Source organism: Parasteatoda tepidariorum, chromosome 5, assembly GCF_982258835.1.
Source record: "Parasteatoda tepidariorum strain Cologne lab strain chromosome 5, Ptep-v5.0, whole genome shotgun sequence".
Lineage (NCBI taxonomy): Eukaryota > Metazoa > Arthropoda > Arachnida > Araneae > Theridiidae > Parasteatoda > Parasteatoda tepidariorum.
Window position 1 is genome coordinate 35,586,262 of NC_141759.1, and position 19,272 is coordinate 35,605,533.

The following is a 19,272-nucleotide window of genomic DNA, read 5'->3' on the forward strand; positions in this document are numbered from 1 at the left end:
AATAATCAATTACAAAAAAAACAAGTTCGAAGTCCCTAAAACACAATCTTCTAATTTTGATGGGAGACGTGAATTCCTAAGTGAGAAAGCGAGCAACTGAATGTGAACATGGAATTGGATAAGAACAAAATGAAAATGATGAATTTTTCACATTTTTTAGTGAACCGGACAAACTGTTTGTTAGACGAATTTTAAAGATATACGGGCTAAATAAAATCACAAATAGCTAATTCTATTACAAAACAAATAATATACCCATCACACTATAAATTAAACAACGAAGATGGGACATACTAAGAACGACCCAAATAATATTAAAGGGAAGAAACATCCTATGATATTCCAGTTGGAGGATTGCAATAAGCAACTTTTTATCAGTAGAGATGAAATGCAGAATTTATAGCTTTGTGTGCTATCTGGTGTAAAAAGAATTAAGTCAAGTGTAAAATAATTTGTCTTGACTTTGCATTAATTACTGATACAAAGTATCTATTTTCTATGAAAGTGATATGATTTTTATGTCAATTATACACAAATATTTGTATAATTAGGCGTTTGAAATATACGCAGAAAGATATTTTTATTAATATAGTTAAGAAAAATAGTTATTTGATATGAAAATAAAAACTAAATCTGACTACTAGTAATTTCGAAAATCTGAAAGAATGAGGTAAAAAGTTTAACTATTATTCCTGGCTAATTTACACTTCCTTATCATAGAATGAAAAAAAATATTTGAAAACATTTATATTCTTTTAAAATTGTTAAGTTTTTTCAGACTTATAATTTGTGCATTGAGTAAAATCGTGATGCTCATGCATATTGTAGAGCAAATTGTTTTCGTAAAGAGCATAGTCCAAAACCCTAGACTGTCTCCAAGATAACCTTATTTTTAAAATCTTTATATTTATTCATAATTGAGTTTCCCATCTTTTTAAAAGATAATAAATCTATATGTATAAATATATATATACTCTTTTAAAATATAGGAAACTCAAATTTTTTTTTTTTTAAGAAAAGGTACATTTATTACACAATTTATGTCCTTTGTTTGTTCTTTAATCTTTCTTACCTAATCTGAATTTAGAATGAAACCCTTCTTAATAAAGATACTATGACTATATAACTATGGTTTTTAAGGAAAATTTAGTGCAAATTTGTCTAAATAGTAAATAAATTAAAAAGAGCTAAATTTATAATAATGAATAAAGATTTGACTGATGCCAAAAAAAAAAATTTTTTTTTTAAAGTCTGGTGCTTTCCTTTCATATTGTTACAATTATTGAAACCTCACCTATGAATTTCTAGCTCTGAAGTCCATTTTATGTGCCCTGCTCTCCTTAAAAATCGTATTTCAATTTTCTTGGTTTCAGTATCATTTATGAGGCTAATTGTGTAAACCTATAGCTCAAATAGGGTTACTTTTTTCTGGAGAATACGAATTAGCAATAAAAATTAGGGCTTCATACTTAAGATTTCAATGTTGCCCCTTCCTGCCACAGGGGAAGAATGTGGAAGATTAGAGTTTGATATAAATGTATAACTTTTAGAAAAATATAGAATGTGTCTTTCACTTTTTTGATACAATGTATATTTCATAAGATATTTGACCGTTTTCAAACTTTTTTACATCCTGTAGATTAAAGCAGTAAATTATATTGGGTGGGGCTCTAAACATCAAGAAATGACCTAAAATATGGTACACACATATTTTGCCAATACAAACAGATCATAGTGGGTGCCCCATAATGGTCAAATAAAAGATGTATTTTTATTACTTCCTACTAAAATTGGATATTTTTAAAGCTCATAAATAACTTACAAAGTCATTTATAACTAAAAGTTAATGTGCTATTCCAAATTCTTACATAACCTTTAACGACATTGGAGAAGTAAGAATTTACAATAGCATGCCAGAATAAAGTTTTGTTTAATGTTGGTTCCCATATATATGGAAAAACAGAAATTAAAACAAGATATTGTGCTAAACAGGCGGTTTTTAAAACCTAAAGTGCTGAGAAATATAATGGTGGTGTGTATGACATGACAGTGATGAGTGGTGGTTGCTTTTAGAATTCAGACTTAGCTCAAAAATTCATCAACAATTATTCTTATTTTTAAATAAATCTTTGCTTTCATATAAATTTGAAAAATCTTTTAATTTATGAAGAACAATGTGAAGGAATAAGGATGACCATTCCGACCTCTACTATGGAGTTAATTGATATGTGCAGTGAATGACTAAATTCAATTGATTTGGATTTTCATCAAAAATTTGGCTAATTCAAGTACACCATGGAAAATACTATTTCAAAGTTTCTCAAACGATCTGTTTCTGCACCAAAAGAAGAGGATTCACTTGTAAGAATTGCATTCAAAATATAGCGTGTAACTATAGGGGAATGTAACATTCTTTACGGTTAAAATTACAATTAAATAAAGTTTCACAAATGGTTTTACAATGGAGTAGAGTAATGTATCAACATAAATAATAAATTCTACATTGCATGGACAATAAAATTGAAACTTTATTTATATTCAAACTATATGTATAAATGCTAAGCAAACTACATTAAAATGAGATAATACAAATAAAAGGTGGGAATGTATAAAATTGTACTCAGTTACAAAAGTTTGACACACACGAATTTATCCAAAAATGTAAGTTTTGATTTAAAATACATATATAAAATACAGACCAGTAAACTTTTAGTAATACATTAAGCAGATTAAATTTAAATTATCTTTCTTACAATAAAGTAAATATATTACAAAAAGATATTTAATATTAAACTTTTAGATAAATGGGAGAAGAAGATATGCAAAACTCAATTATACAGTAATAAATATGTGAAAGAACAGATCAAATGAAAAGTATATGAAGCTCTTAAAATGCAAAAGTTCATGTAATAATCCAAAAATGTAAGTTTTGATTTAAAATACATACATAAAATACAGACCAGGAAACTTTTAGTAATACATTAAGCAGATTAAATTTAAATTATCTTTCTTACAATAAAGTAAATATATTACAAAAAGATATTTAATATTAAACTTTTAGATAAGTGAGAGAAGAAGATATGTAAATCTCAATTATACAGTAATAAATATGTGAAAGAACAGATCAAATGAAAAGTATATGAAGCTCTTAAAATGCAAAAGTTCATGTAATAATCCAAAAATGTAAGTTTTGATTTAAAATACATATATAAAATACAGACCAGCAAACTTTTAGTAATACATTAAGCAGATTAAATTTAAATTATCTTTCTTACAATAAAGTAAATATATTACAAAAAGATATTTAATATTAAACTTTTAGATAAGTGAGAGAAAAAGATATGTAAATCTCAATTATACAGTAATAAATATGTGAAAGAACAGATCAAATGAAAAGTATATGAAGCTCTTAAAATGCAAAAGTTCATGTAATAAAAGATTATTCTCAATTCAATAACAAAATATTTACAAAATCTGCTTTAAGTATAAAATAAATTAGATAATTTGTATGCATATATACGAAGTAAATGCCCCAAGCATAAGACCACCACCCAAGAAAGCTGATAGAATAACTCCAGCCTGCTCTTGTAAAGATGGACTCACTGACCTAAAAAAAGATATATACATTAATATAAAACTTAAATAAATCAAATCTAATTATCTAATCCCAGTAAAACTAAAAGGGAAATTCTTTTGTTAACTTGCAAAAATACAAAAAAAGGCTAACAAAAGTATTTTTTATTATCTCCATCAGCTATTGAAGAATATTCAGCTTAATTTTGAGAGATTAATGTTTTACTGAAATAATGAAAATTAGAATTTGGAGCTTGCTACAAAATTATTTTATTTTAAAAATTAGAAAAAAATTTTTTTTCTTCTTTTTACAAAAAATATTATTAATCTTTTCTAAAAAATAACATATACTAAAAAACAAAACATGAATTTTCAGTCGTTGCATTTTTTTTTTTTTTAAAAAAAAAACACAATTTATTGAAAATTAAAATTAAAAGCTATTTCCTACAAAAATATAAAAAGAAAAGAAAATCAAAGTTCAAACTTAAATAATATATATAAATTTTTTTTTTGAAAATTTTCGGAGGAAATAGAAACAGGTATACATACATGGCACATATAAAGAGTTAGTTACACATCTATATTTAATGAAAAATTATCTTTAAATTGTGTTGATTTTCAATAAAGCCAACAATAAATTAAGGAAAATTAATCTTTAAAATAGCCCAGAAACACCACCTAACCATAACCAAGCACCTTAAATAATTTTTTCAGAGCTCCATGATATTATCTGATTTTGATCCTGGACAGAATTTGGTGACATTTTCTCATAACTTTCACACCACACCGAGGAGGAGACTAAGCCACAACAGATTTAACCAGCACCTAGCTGCAATTGTTTAGCAGGCCAAAAAGATAGAACTTACAACTCACAGTTTTCCATTAACATCGTAAACCAATACCTTTACTATATGCATAAAAGCAATAAGTGCTCTTGGAAATAGCATTGTGAAGAAAAATTTATTTTATCTACATAGTTTGTGTAAAAGGTTTTTAAATTAATCCTCTATTTCAGCCCCAGAAAAAAAATTTGCAAATATTTTAAACTATAAACGATTTCCTCATAAAGTAATATGGCAGAAATTTTTCTTTATTACAGAAAGGCCGAAAGCTTAAAGATAAGAAGGGTTGATATAAATGCCTAGAAAGTTAAAAGATCAAAGGATATGTTTCCCACAGTGTATTTGGTACAGTTATATTTGAAAACAACAGTAGATCATTAATGTATAATTAAAAGTGTTATTTTTTTCAGAAAGAAGTAAAGTAAAAATACTTACTTCACTCCTATTAGCAAAGCAGATGCCACAGAATATCCATTTGTGAAACCGAGCAAAGTCATAAATGCAACGAAGTAAATATCACTGGGAAATATAATTGGCAAGTTACGACGTGGGTGAAGATTACTCAACATGATGAGTGGAAAAAATGCAATTCTAGAAATGCATGCTGAAAGTAGTTGCATTCGTCTAGACTGAGGCTGCAAAAGACATGTTTAAGAAAGATTAAGGTAATATTATCATAAACACACATTAGTTTTATATCTTGACTGCCCTAATCTGCTTATCTTTTCATAGACGTTTCAACAAAAAAAATCTTTTCTCTAATACACACATGTGAAACAATATTTTAAATATTTTTTTAATTTGTACCCATTTATAAAAAGATTTTACAGTGAAACTGTAATTGAATTTACTCTCAAATGCTAATGATTTTAAAACATGTAAAAGAATTGGGATAAAGGGAAGAAACTAGATTAAGTAAGGTTACTAACATTGGGAGTTTTTTAGTATTTTAATAGTTTTACAATCTTAAAGTTTTTGCTACATACGTAAAATGTGCAAAAATACTATTTAACAAAACTATTTTACGTTTCACTACTGAATTACACAAATTTAGCAATTCTTAAATCATTTTTTTCAAATGCTTATTTTTTATTTTATTTTTCAAAACAATTTTTTTTAACAGTTAATCATTTTAAAAATAAAATTGTCAATTTTTCTTGGCAGAGTCACAAAAAGAATATTCTTTAAAGAAAAAAAAGGGATTATTTTAATTATTTACTTTAATTACTTAAGCTAAAAAAAAACTATGATTGGGATAAAATATTGAATTTTTAAGTTTACATTAGTCATAAAATTGCTCGATTGTCTTAAATTTTAACAATCATGGGGGATTAATTACATCATGCAAATGATAGTGAATACAGATAATCTTAAATTTATGAACTTAATAATACTGAATCTTGAAATGTTGAACTTCTAAAAATGCTTAATCTAAATTTGCTCAGACTAATTTTAATATAAAGTCACCAAGAAAAGCAAGAAATACTATTAAAATGCAAAAAATAGTGAAGAGTAGTAATTCAAAAGAAAAATAAACACAAGAGAAATATTTATTAACTTAATAATATAATATTAAAACATAATTTTATTTTGTAAAACACACAGATACTCACCACAGGCAACCAACCTCCCACAGCACGACCACATAAATCACTGACATTGAACATTAAGAAACAAGTGAGGGGCAAAAACAATTTACCTAGAATGTGTAACATAAATGCAACAATCAAAATCACACTTAGATGGAAATGTTCAGAAAAAATACAAAATAATTATTTATTTATTTGATCAATCAGTTTATTTTTTGTTATAATAAGTTTCAAAGCCTAGTATCCGTGAGTAAAAGTTTAAAAAAAAAAGATCTATATATACAACACCAAAAACCACATTAAAACTACACATCCTACTTCTTAAATTTAAAACCGAAATAAATAGACAATCTATTCTGATTTTGTTTAAGAATTTATAAAAACAGACACTAAAAAAATCAATTATTGTTTTTTTTTTTTTTTTTTTTTTTTGAAGTATTAGCAAGAAAGTAAAAAATTGTAAAAAATAAATATCTTACTATTCATTTCTTTTCTGAGGCAAAACTAAATTAATGTTATAGCAACACAGCTTAAAACATAGTATATTATACACAGATAAACAGTACATGTGGTGATATACAGAATTCACCTTATAATACTATACCTTATTGTAGTTAAATGAATTTTGCTACAAAACACAGACTTATAAGATTAGAGAGAAATTCAGATCTATTTTGTTAATTTAAAGTTATTCTGAGTTTAAATAACAAAATCTATTTCAAGTACTTTACTTAGACGAGTATTAACTGGTAAGTTTTGAAGAATGATAAAATACTCCTATTAATAATAAATATTAATATCTTACTTATTCATAAAAAAATTGTACACATAAAAATGAAAGACAATTTTTCGTCACATACAATAAAAAGTAGTCATATAAATCTAGCAGATAGCGAAAGAAATTTTAATTTATTGCGGATTATTATTTGCAATCGATGTTATCAGAAAAATATGCAATTTTCCTATTCACAGATCAATGTATAGTTATAAACAGATAACTATATGATACATACCACCCCATAAGGAATCATGAGTTTCTGGCAATGCAAGTACAGATAAACCAGGAAATATTCCAATAGTGACCCAAAAAGTAATTAAGACAGATACAGCATATGGCCAAATCTAGGGGAAAAGAAAGAAGCACTTAAAATTACTGAGTTGCCTCAAATAAATTGCCTTTTTTATATTCACACATTTCTGAAAATTGTTAAGGTACAGATACAAGATTCTTGGCTCTAATACACATTACTGTCTTTTTTGCTACTTTCAAAACTATATGATTTCCAAAAAAATGATTAAGATAATTATTAAACTGTTTGAAGCTAAAGAAATTTAATTAGATAACTACAATTCATTCCTATTTTCATTAGAATATTTCTTTGCTAGTTAACCATTTATTTTTATATCTAGGCCATTGGTGTTAAAACAGCTAAAAGTATGACATTTAATAAGAAAGTCTTAATTGAAGTTTTAAAAAAATTATGAAACGTATGTACATTTTCATAAATGCATAATAGCATGAATTTAAAACAGTCAAGAAATATTTTATTTAAATTTTTTTCGTTAGCAACGATCGAAGATGCTCAGGAGTTGTAAAAAAATATAGTGCAAAAGTAAAAAGTGTAAAAGTAAGAAGTTTCTTTTTGTTCAAAAAAATAAATAAATAAAATAAAAAAGATTTGTAAAATTTCTACAATATTAAGAACATCTTACATCTGTTCTCTAAAGGTAAATTTTATAAGAGTTGAAATTAGTATTTCAATCACATTAAAAAATTCAATTTTTTTAAAATGCCTAATAAAAAATGAAGATAAGCTTTGATTTATTAATCAGGTCTGCCCTCTACATTTTCTGGAGTTACTGCCCCTATGACATTGTCCTTTTCGCCCTCCTCGTTTAGACTCTCATTTTTATCATTATAAATCTCAAAATTGTAAATAAAATTCTACTCTAAATATACTAATTTAAATTGACAAAGTATCTGCAAAAAGAAACAACAAAATAATTTCTTTAAGTTCACAAAGTACAAATATAAATACACAACTGAATTCATGGTATTTTTTTTTATAAAATTTTGATATTTAAACTGCGGTGGAATGAAGATCAAAATTAGACACAAAAATAGGTCACTACAAATGTTTTACATTACACTGTTTTAAAAAAAAATTTTTTAAATAATTTTAAAGATATAAATTTATTACTGAAATTAAAAAATATATACTTACCATTTTCAATAGAACAAAAATAGATAGATTTGTCATTATTTGAGGCTCAGCTACATCTTTCAAAACAGTTGCGTCTGAAATCAAAGAAAAATAATAATACTTTTGGATAATGTTACATAAATATAAAATAATTAATATAATAAATTTTTATTTACCTTTTATAGTACACATGTGATGAATGAAGAATGTCTAAAATATCATAAAAATTATATTACATTTTAAAATTGCTCAATTTATTTTACTAATACAGTTTCATATTTAACCTAAATTATCATAATAGTTTTTAACAGGAGTTTAATAATTTTTGTACAGGTTTTGTATTATAATAAACAGCCTATTCATAAATATTTTGTTTATAACTATGAGACAGAAGAGTTTACTTCATACTGTTTTCTTATAAAAATTAAGACAAAGCTTAAATCATGTTTTGACTTATATTGGTATTATATATTTATTTATTATTTTTATTTAATATATTATTTGCCGTGTGCAGTTAAACATAATTTTGCAACAACCTTAAGTCTTCTTATATTCTAATTTTTTTAAAATCACTTTTAAATTATTTAATTACCCAAAGTTTGAAATCAAATATAAAAATTCTAATACCAATCCAATTCATAACACCACAGGTTGAATGGGAAAAAAATAGTAGAAAAGTTAAAAGAAAAAAACAAAAAAACAAAAACTAGTAAGCTAATTTGTTACCACAACGTAGAATAAAATACAAAGTTACTTGTGACTAAAATTCAAAGTCATATTTATTCTCACTAAATCAGTTAGAATTTTTTTCAAGTAAATAGTTTGTAGAGCTAAAATTTTTTTTAATAACTTTTTAAATTTCATGCTGAATTGCTATTAAGAATCTTCATAGTCAAAAGTTTAATTTGTTGAAGTAATTGCATAAATCATAATTGATTTTAAATTTCAATTCACTTTGAAAATACTTACTGATTTCTGAATACCACCATATGCAATCAAAGTGAAAACTATGACAGCATCAGCAGCAAAAAAGTATATAAGGGCACTTTTGACAGAATCACAGTGACCAAGCAGAGACAAAATTTGAAATACAGCAGCAAGAACACCAGCAAGAGCCTAAAATAAATTTTTCATTTGGGAAATAACCAAACATTACTTACATAACTTAAATTATTTCATATTTCAGAACAATTTATACATGAACAAACTTAAACTTATGTAATTTACAATTATAACAATTTTACTAATTTACATAATTAGAATTAAGTACTGATTATTTGTCTTTTAGGGAACATATATAAATTGATGTATAAATGTAGCTAAAAATTAACAAATAAATAGAAATTCATTGCAAAAAAAAAATAATAATAATAATTTTAATAACCTATTAGCAAAAAAAATTTCTCACTTAATGTTATTGATATAGAAAATAATAGAAGTGGCAGTCACTAAAATTTCAGATCAAAATACCTGTTTCTAAAGAGAAGAAAAAGAAATATGACTTTAATTCACAACTGGACTACACAAATGTCTACTCACAAGAATATTTGAGGCATATTTCTTCATTGCATGAAAGAATAAGAATATTTCATTGCATGGAAATTTGGTTAAAATGTTTTCTATATCAGTAAATTTGTCCTTTTTCACACATAATAATTTTAGCTAGCTACAGCTTGATCCAAGATTTTAATTTGTTCACAGATAACAGTTTTTAAAATAAAAAACTGGGATATTCATTATTTTTTTTATTTTTTGCAAATTTCGCACCAGTTAGTTCGGCATTTTCAAGAAATTTTTAAATTTGTAAGAATGTCAATAAAGATTGTGCTCCGAAACGTAAGAAATCCATATTAACCTATATAGTGTTAAGCATATTTCATTATTTTTATACAAATGTCTAGTAACCTTGAAATTATTATCCCCCCCCTCAATTTTGAACTCTATCTGTTTTAGACCTTCATTCAGTTGTAATTAAGGAAAAAAAATTTCACAGCCTTATTTAGAGTTTCATCAATTCTAGTCAAATGGTTACATACTTAAAAATTGAAGTCTAATTGATAATTTATACTATTTCTCGTGGTACAAACTAACTATTTTATTATTGCATAGATTAAAAATAAGCTGGCAGTAAAAAGAAATGATGTATAAATAAGAAAGAAACACATATAGAGTGCTTTTCTATGTTTTATAAGTAAATATCTGTTTAACACAAAAATATTTAAGCTATTCCCAAAAAACCTAGAGTAGTGTAGGAGATATTATTGAGTAGCCCATATCTTGTCCTGATAGATTATTACAAGGCTGTAATTCCCAGCTTTTTTGCAGCATTTTTAAAATAGAGTAAAAATATACAACATCCTTTTACGACATCATAAAACACCGAATTTGACAAAATGATGAGTAATATTGAAATTTACATTGGCCCTAACCATTACTTAATGCAGATGAAATATTTGCAAAACTTGTTTTTTAAAGATAGGGCTTTTCATCTTATAGTGATAAAATGTTCCTATTAAGTCATCTTTCTAATTACTATAGACAAACTAAGTCTGAGTTAGGACATCAGATGAAACAATTATTTCCTGCTAACTGCCAAGAATAATAATTATGGAAACAAATTACAATCTAATTATAATAAACATATGTGGTAATATTACAAGACTTTATGCAATAACTAATTTTGAATGTTCAAATAGTAAGCTAATTAAGGTTTAATGAATAGTTTAAGTTCTCAGTCACATAAGTCAATAAATAAAGAATTGATAAATTCTTTTACCTGTCCTAATACCATAATGTGCATATATTTGGCAGGAAGAAGAGAAGCAACACCAGTCACTCCAGCATTCAAAAGTGCACTTACAACTGTAATTAAAAACATACATATGAACATTAAAGAAATAAACAAAAATGGGAACAATGCTATATTAGAACAGTTTCCTTGGAATCCTCATCATTATTATACTGCGCTACAAGTTAAGAAAAGACCATTGTGGTATAAGGTTTAAGTAATCATCCGAGATAGCATATAGTTTCCTTTTATTTTGTGATCAAATTATTCAAATATGCTTTCAAAAAACAATACAACAGCTTTTAAAATTTAAACACATCAGAGAGAAATTTAATTTGTGCTATCTTTTAGGATACATATCATAGAATCATTTTTAAAAAAAAGTTATAGTTTCGTAGTCTTACTGAAATCCAGACTTACTGGAATCCTATTTCGATAAATAAGGAGAACATTCGTTCTTGAAAAAGAAACAACTATATGATGTTGCTAGGGCATTGCACTTAATTGGACCACTAAAAATGGTGCATCTAATGATGACATGCCTTTAACAAATCAAATGCGAGATAAAGAATTTTTACCAATGTTACGCTGCAGAAGAAAATCATCTGCAGGAAACACTATTTATCAATCTTTCATCAGTTTCTTTAAATGCAAACAGAAAGGCGTATATTTGTTACGATTTTGAATACATAATTTTTGTTAATTCTTATTACAGTACAGAACCCGTTATCCGGAAATCAGAAAACCGGAAAACCAAAAAACCGGAACGAAATTCGATAAATTTTCTCGCCATTTTTAAAAAAAAATTTTTTTTTCCTCATAAGATTTTACGATTTTTCTTTCTTTTTTTAACGATGTTTACCTTACCATCATTTGGAAATAATCATTAGTGTATTACTTCAGCGTTTTTTCTTATTTTTAGGATTATTTCCAATTTTTTTTTTTTTTTTTTTAGTTGGGTTTAACAATAAAAAAAACGGCTTTTTGTAGCGATTCAGAAAACCGGAAAAATCAGTTATCCGGAGGTTCCCTACTGTACTTGTTAATTGATTTTTCAATAAGTTTTATTCTTCTCATTTCCCATGATTTAAGAATGCAAGCAAAAAAAAGATTGCAGCACCGTTTCAAGAGTTGACGATATTGATATTTAATCATGCTGGAAGCATGGCATCCATTTCGTGTACACTTAGATGCAAACAGGATTTTTCTATAGGGCTAAGGGCTTTTTCTTAACTTGCAAAAGAGTACAGATAAGATAATTCATTTATACAATACTTATAACTTTTGATATTTATAAACCTAAAGATAAAGCAAAATGTAACTTAAGTCAATTTATTGCATTATAAATCAAGAAAAGTTTTCAAATTGGGAATACAATGGAATGCACTTTTCACGAAAACATACAAATCAAGGCAATTCTTTCCTTATATCAGGGTCCCCACTCATATTTACTCACTTAACATAATACTTTATATTATATAATACCCACTTCATGATAATTTTTGACAAGGAAGAATTAATAGTTAATGTGACAATTATCGTCACTCAAAATTAAAATCATGAGAAAGGACTAAAATTAGATTTCTAGGACATCTCAAAGTTTTCGATTAAATAAAACTACCGTCGGAAATCTCCATCGGCAAACAGTAACTTAAATACGGATAGAGTAATTCAAATAAACAATTGGGTTAAAATGTTACAATGTCCCCCCCCCATCATGGTACTAACTCGAAAACAACAATAACTTTTGGACTTAACCTATCCTTAATTTGTAACCTTTTATCAAGCACAAAATAAGGATATAAAAGCAGCCAAAGGAAAGACTTAGGAGAGTAATCAAAGTGAGTCTACTCAAGGCTGATACCTAAAGTAAACCACCATGAATAAACTTGGTAAGTCTCTCTCTCCATCTATTCTAAAAGAACGTAAGCACTAATGTTATTATGTTAAGTTGGTTTAATTGTAAATGCTAATGTTAAAACGGTTTAATTATAAATAAAATATTATTTGCTTAAATTTAAGACAAGTAAATTTCCTTTATTTAATTTAATTACGATAACTATAAGATACAGCCTAAAAGCGCCACATTAATTTAAAACTGCTGTGAATTATGTTATTATTTTATTGCAATCAACAATTAAAAGACAGATCACAAAATCCATGCATTTAACAAAAGCATTAACAGTATCTTTAAAATTTAATCAAAATATACAGCATACTTACCTCCTAAGATAATGATGATTAAAATGGTTAAAGAAAAGAAGCCCATCTGCCCTAAATTAAGAAAGGAAATATTTTTATGCATCAAAATAACAAGTAATTGCATATTTGCTTTTTAAAAAAAAGTATACTCATGTATATAGAAGAAGAAAAAAACTCACAGCTATCAGTGTTGACTTCCACACACGCAGTGACAGTAGCAAATAAAATGAACATTACAATTAAGGGCATGATGATTTTAGATAGCCTAGAAAACACAAACAAATTACTGGAGTATAAACTGAAAAGCTATTAACATGAAATAAGAAAAAAATTATCATTCAATAGGAATAAAACAAAAAATAATGTGAATAAAGAACAAATTAAGAATAGAAATGAAAATTCTAGAGTTTTAGTTCTATAAGCAAGAACCTCCCTCTGTGTCTATTTGGTGTTCAGACACTGTGAAAGGTTTTTGCTTATAGAACCAAAACTACTGCATGTCCATTTTAATTAAACTTAATTCACATTGCTTTAGTCTATGCAGCATCCTATCCTACTTTTGGATTCAATAGTACCTTAATTATCTAAAGGAATAATGAACTGAATCCATTTCTTATAATCTAACTCTTCAGATTGCAAAGGTTTATCATTTTAATTTATCCACTTTCATCAATGAACCCTGAAATTTGGAATAATGCACAAAGTATGACAATCTTTTAGAGCAGAAGTGCTGAACTATATAAATGGGAAAATGGATTAAGTAATGTAAAGTTATCAGATTTTTTTAGCAGAATCAAATCAGCCAATTTCATTTAGCAAGAATACTTATTTGTTGTGAATGGAAAAACAATTAAAGAAGAACAGCCCTTTTAGTCGGGCGGATAAAATGAAGGTCCTTAACCATCCAGTGGAACCTTCTTCTCTGAAGCCATGTGTGTGTCAGCTTGAAGGCTTACCTAAAGTTTTCCTTTATTTTGAACTATGGTCTGAAACTAACAAAAAAATTCTCAGATTCCTGAACACCTACGACAGTCGGCCCTTGAAATCAAAAGCATTCCAAAAGAAAAAACAGTAAAAAACAGTAGTTCAATTAAAATTTATACTAATGGTAGTAACAATGAATGAAATCACACTGGAAGAGGAATTTTGATCGAAAGTCATTCCATCTTAATTTCAAGATGCAATCCAGGTAATTGCTCAGTATTCAGAAGTGAACTGATAATCATTCATGAAGGATTGAAGTTCATTCTTGAATTAAATGTTTTGGTGTTATCTGGATCCCCACTGACAGTCACTGTTCCTTAGAAAACTTACAGGACTGGAATAGAGTTACAGACCGTATGGGCACTGAAATAATTGACAAATTGAAATACCTAACAAAAACTCGAGCTATTCACTTGCAATGGATCCCATCACATGTTAGTGTTCCTTGTAATGAAGTTGCAGAGAGCCTGGCTAAAAGGGGCAACACTGAAGTTGCAACAGACTACCTTAATACCTATCAAGAGATTTTCTTCGTGAAGAAAAACTGCGACAGGTAACTCTGGTTAACTTTTCCTGTTCATCACTGGTTTGGTAGAAAATGCCCTAAAGGTGCTCTAGAGTTCAAGGGGGATAGATACATTCAAACGGAAGTATCAGGATTCATCAGTCGCCATTTAAAAAGCTTAACTACCAAATTTGAGAGCAAAGTCTCCCCAACACGTAGCAAGTGCAAGTTGAAACCTGCTTCCCTCAAATACACCCTTGAATTTTCCGAGGAGATTTTCTTGCAACAAATTTTGGTGTGTGATTTTGTCTGAGTGTTTGGATGCATTGATTTGATAAAAAAGCTGAGGCTATATTGTGAAGGATTACAGCAACAACAAATTTTATTTGTTACATCGAAAATATAATCTATTCACTTTCAACAAACAGTACAAAAACTCTTTTCTATTATCAAGTCCTGTTACCAGGCAGCAAAAAACATTCCTCAACTAAATCAGGAAGGGTACAAATAAAATATTTTTCTTTATTTAAATAAACTAGCATTTCTTTTCTTTTTTTCAAACATTTAGCTTATATATATAAAAGTAAAAACTATTTATGAAAATACTGTATTATAATATAATTAATTATACACATAAACATTTTATATTGTAAGTACTAGTGCTTAAAAGGTTTGTAATATATGTATACTTTTGATAGGGAATTTTAAAATGATAAATACAGTTCAAATACTACTAACAGTGAGTTAGCATTGAAAATCAAGAATAGCAGTGAGTTACTAATCAAAATATATAAAAAATTAATCAAATTTACAAAAATCAAAATATTATCCTAAATTTGCATATTTAACAAAAACAAAGTTCAGTAACACTACCTATTATTGTAAAGAGTGCATAATATGAGAAATATAACATAAGGCACATTGTTAGCAACAGCCAGATAGCTTGTAAAAGCAGCTTGAAGGTCAGTTTTATTGTAAGTATGAACACAGGTGGTATTTGTAGTACTTCTGAATTTATACATCCAAAACTGAAAAAACAAAGAGTGATTAAAAATTAACCACAGAACAATTCAAAAAATATTAATTTAAAATGTATGTAGCAATTAAGAGAAAAATACATAATTAGACTCCATTAAAGAGAACCTATTTTTTAACTTAAAACTAATAAAGAAATAAAAATACTAATTGTACTTAAAGTAATTAATTTTAAAAAAGCAACTTCCCAGTACTGAGAAATGCAAGGCCTTTGAACATAACAATGAAAATTACTCAACAAATAATATGTAAAATTAAATATCAATTTGCTACTTTTTTTTCATGCATAGTTGGATTAACTAAATAATTTTAAGTAAGTAAATATTAGTGATAGTGAATTTCAAGAAATCTTAAATTACTGTAAGTAGCAAGAACATTTTTATCAGTTTCCTTTTATTTGTATTTAACGCCACATTTTCTCCTACAACTAGAATTGCAATTGAAGGTAGCGTATTGATGGCCGAGCCTAATCAATGTTTCGCGAGATACTCAAATAATGAAAATGCTGTATACTTGAGTAATTCAATAAAATTAATGTACCAAAATATTTTAGTATATAAAATGATTTCATAATGTCCTAAATAAAATTTTAAAAAATTTCATTCAATTTGAAATATTATGGTTGAAATTGATTAATTTAGGAAAGGAAGAGTGACTTCGTCTAAGATCAGTAACATAGAGAAGGATAGGTAACTCACAAAATTATGATACTCAAACAGAATGAGTATTTAAATTTTTTAACTGTATATTATTAAGTTTTACATGCAGATAAATTTTTTATAGAAAAAATTAACTATAAAATCTTTAACATCTTATGATTTCTTATGTTTTTTACACTTTTCTCTGCAGGCATTTAATTATAATACTGAACATTTAGTTTTTCAGATTTATTTGTGGAAAAAAAAGAGACAAGTTACAGAATTTGCTTCATACAAATTTTAAAGGCAATTTAAATCAACAAAGATTTAATTGCAGGAAAATATCAGAGAAAGAAAACACAACAGAAAGCATCTACATTATTAAAAAAATACTTTTTTATAGTCATTTTTCAATAAAATATTTCAATCTTTTTTGCAGACCAAAAGAAATAATTGAGAATTTTATTAATAAATTCTAACTAATATTAATAATCTGGATTGTCTCTGATCACAGTCATGCGGATAGTTTTACTTAAATATATATATATCAAATCAAAAATTTATAATGCAAGAATTATCCTAATTTTTTTTTCATTGTTGTTTTAATAAAGTCAGTAAATATTGTAAAATAATATTCAGCTACTTAATACACAATAAAAGTTAATTAAAAATGGTAATAAATTTATTAACATGCAAAAGCCATAACAGAGCCTTACATCATTTGCTGTTATGAAAAAATTCCATGGGAGAAGAGTTCCAATACCAAGAAGACCAAAAGTCAAATAAACCAGCTTGTATCTGTGGAGGAAAAAATAAATATTAAGTAAGATTAAAGAGAAAATAATGTTTAAATTAAATCTCAATTAATATAAATATTCAAAATGATATAAGCCTGTTTTACAAACAGTGATTTTTCCAATAAAAATACTACTCACCAGAAGAAGTTTTAACTAAGTTTTTATAATTTTACTTTGGAATGTGATTTTAACAATTTGAAATGAAATGCATTTCACTTTAAAGACAGTAATTACATTATGAGAACACATTGAATTTTGCAGAGCAGATACCAATATTAGTGTATGTAGGGAAATAATAGCTGGTGCAGGAAAACAATAACTGGTTTTTCGATAAAATCTCATTCATTCATACATTTTCTCATTGATAGTTTACTTTTATTTATTTTAAAGTTTTTAATTTTTGTAATTTTTTAGCTACAATTTTCATTTATCATTTTTTTTTACTCTTTTAAAGTTAAATAATAATAAGTAAAAAAAGTACTGTGTAGGAAGTAAAAATTCTGTGTGACTGTACAATAGTAATTTTTGCTGATGCAAGCACAGTTGACACAGTGTACCAAAAACCCCGCCCTAGAATCAACAGGTTAAATCATCAAGTCCTGCCATTTATAACTGTAAATACAAGAAATTTTTTTAACCTCTTTTATAATTTCCGGAATTTTAAATAAAACAAATACAGCTAAAAATAAAATTTTGAATAATGCTTTTGCAGAATACTTTTGATATAAAAAGATGTACACAAAATGTTAGAATTTTTAGTGTATCCCATTGAAAAATTTGTTATAACGGGGAGATTTCCGTATCATGATCTGTGGCAGAATAATCGTCAAGTCTTTGAAACCTCGGGGCAGTGGCTTGCAAGAAACTTAAAAAAAAAACATCACAGAAAGGAACTAATTCGAAAGGTATAACTCATAGCCACACCCGGGCAAACATCCACATGTTTTTTTTTTAAAAAATCTGCAAGTTTTAAATCTATTTGGCACCTTGGCGATTGTAGTTGACGTGACACTTATATATATACCAGTTATAACACTGCACTCCCTATTAAAAAAACTTTTTAAATCTAATATAGGTTATGTATAAAGGGGGTCTACGGGTATAAAATGGAAGATTTCCAGATCAATTCAAGGAGTATCTATAACTCGCACGTAGCCACCCTCAAGCAAACCACAACATATTCATTCATTTATTTTTTATTATCATTAAGTTCAAAAGGCTAGAATTGGAGGCTCCTTGGATTGAGCATCCTACCTTAGAGTTTTTATTGCATGTTTAATTCCTTCATTTAACTTTTGATATTTTATCATTAGAAAGTCTCATTTTTAAATCATCTTCCCTGTTTTCAGAGTAAACATATTTCAAAATCAGCAGGGCACCCAAACGAATATTTCACACGTTTAAATTTCGTTTGGTGCTTAGGCTATTGTAATTTGCGCGAGCAAGTACTTATACAGAAATATTTGCGGATAAGATTACCTGAATTACAAAAACTAAATTAAAATAAACTAGGATTAAAGTATGAAATAAAACATTGCAATGAACAAATACTACCTGTCGGGTGGTGGTGGATGGACATAAATTTCGTTTGTAGTACTTGATCCTTCAGAACTAGCTTCCTCGTTAATATCATATTCGTTCTCCACGATGTGTCGATTTATGATAGAACCTAACTCACTTCGACTGATTGAAGTCGATAAAGTAGAATAATCAAATTGTATGCTTGTCATTTTAGCAAGTAATCAGATCCTCAATGAAAACAATAGACACAAACAATGACGCATCTTTAACCAAACAAACATGAGACGAAGATCTCGTATAGGACCGTAAATTTGCACACAATACTCTATTGAATCTTATGAAACAAAGCAAGAAATTATAATTCTTCTAAACAATTACATTTTACCAAGGCATTTATGCTAGGTTAAAGATATTACCGGAAAGGGGCAGAACGGGATTTAATAACAAAACTAAAACTGGACAGATTTTTTGCTGTTTTATATCAAATACAAAAGACATATACTTCCTATTTCGGTTAAACTTAAAAGCTGCTTAAATCACACACATGTGAGAAAACGATATGACCACATTAGCCGAGTCAAATCGGATTGAGCG

At 27.0% G+C, this 19,272-nt stretch overlaps 1 protein-coding gene across 2 annotated transcripts; it reads right to left on the bottom strand.

Moving 5' to 3' along the window:
- Positions 1-2,508: 2,508 nt before the first annotated feature.
- Positions 2,509-19,185, bottom strand: LOC107445056 (equilibrative nucleoside transporter 3). 2 transcript variants are annotated; one of them, XR_015433678.1, is made up of 14 exons: positions 18,712-19,184; positions 17,077-17,158; positions 15,561-15,715; positions 13,378-13,463; positions 13,220-13,270; positions 10,985-11,070; positions 9,178-9,324; positions 8,385-8,418; positions 8,230-8,303; positions 7,018-7,126; positions 6,029-6,114; positions 4,851-5,050; positions 2,969-3,607; positions 2,509-2,706 (listed from the first exon to the last, which is right to left on the bottom strand). XR_015433678.1 is itself a non-coding variant. In XM_016059370.5 (13 exons), the coding sequence occupies exons 1-13, from the start codon at positions 18,885-18,887 to the stop codon at positions 3,496-3,498; spliced, it is 1,398 nt and encodes a 465-aa protein (XP_015914856.3). In that variant the 5' UTR covers positions 18,888-19,185; the 3' UTR covers positions 2,509-3,495. The 2 variants fall into 2 exon arrangements, 1 of the variants encoding a protein (XP_015914856.3); XM_016059370.5 differs by having other exon boundaries at positions 2,509-3,607; positions 18,712-19,185.
- Between the last annotated feature and the right edge of the window lie 87 nt (positions 19,186-19,272).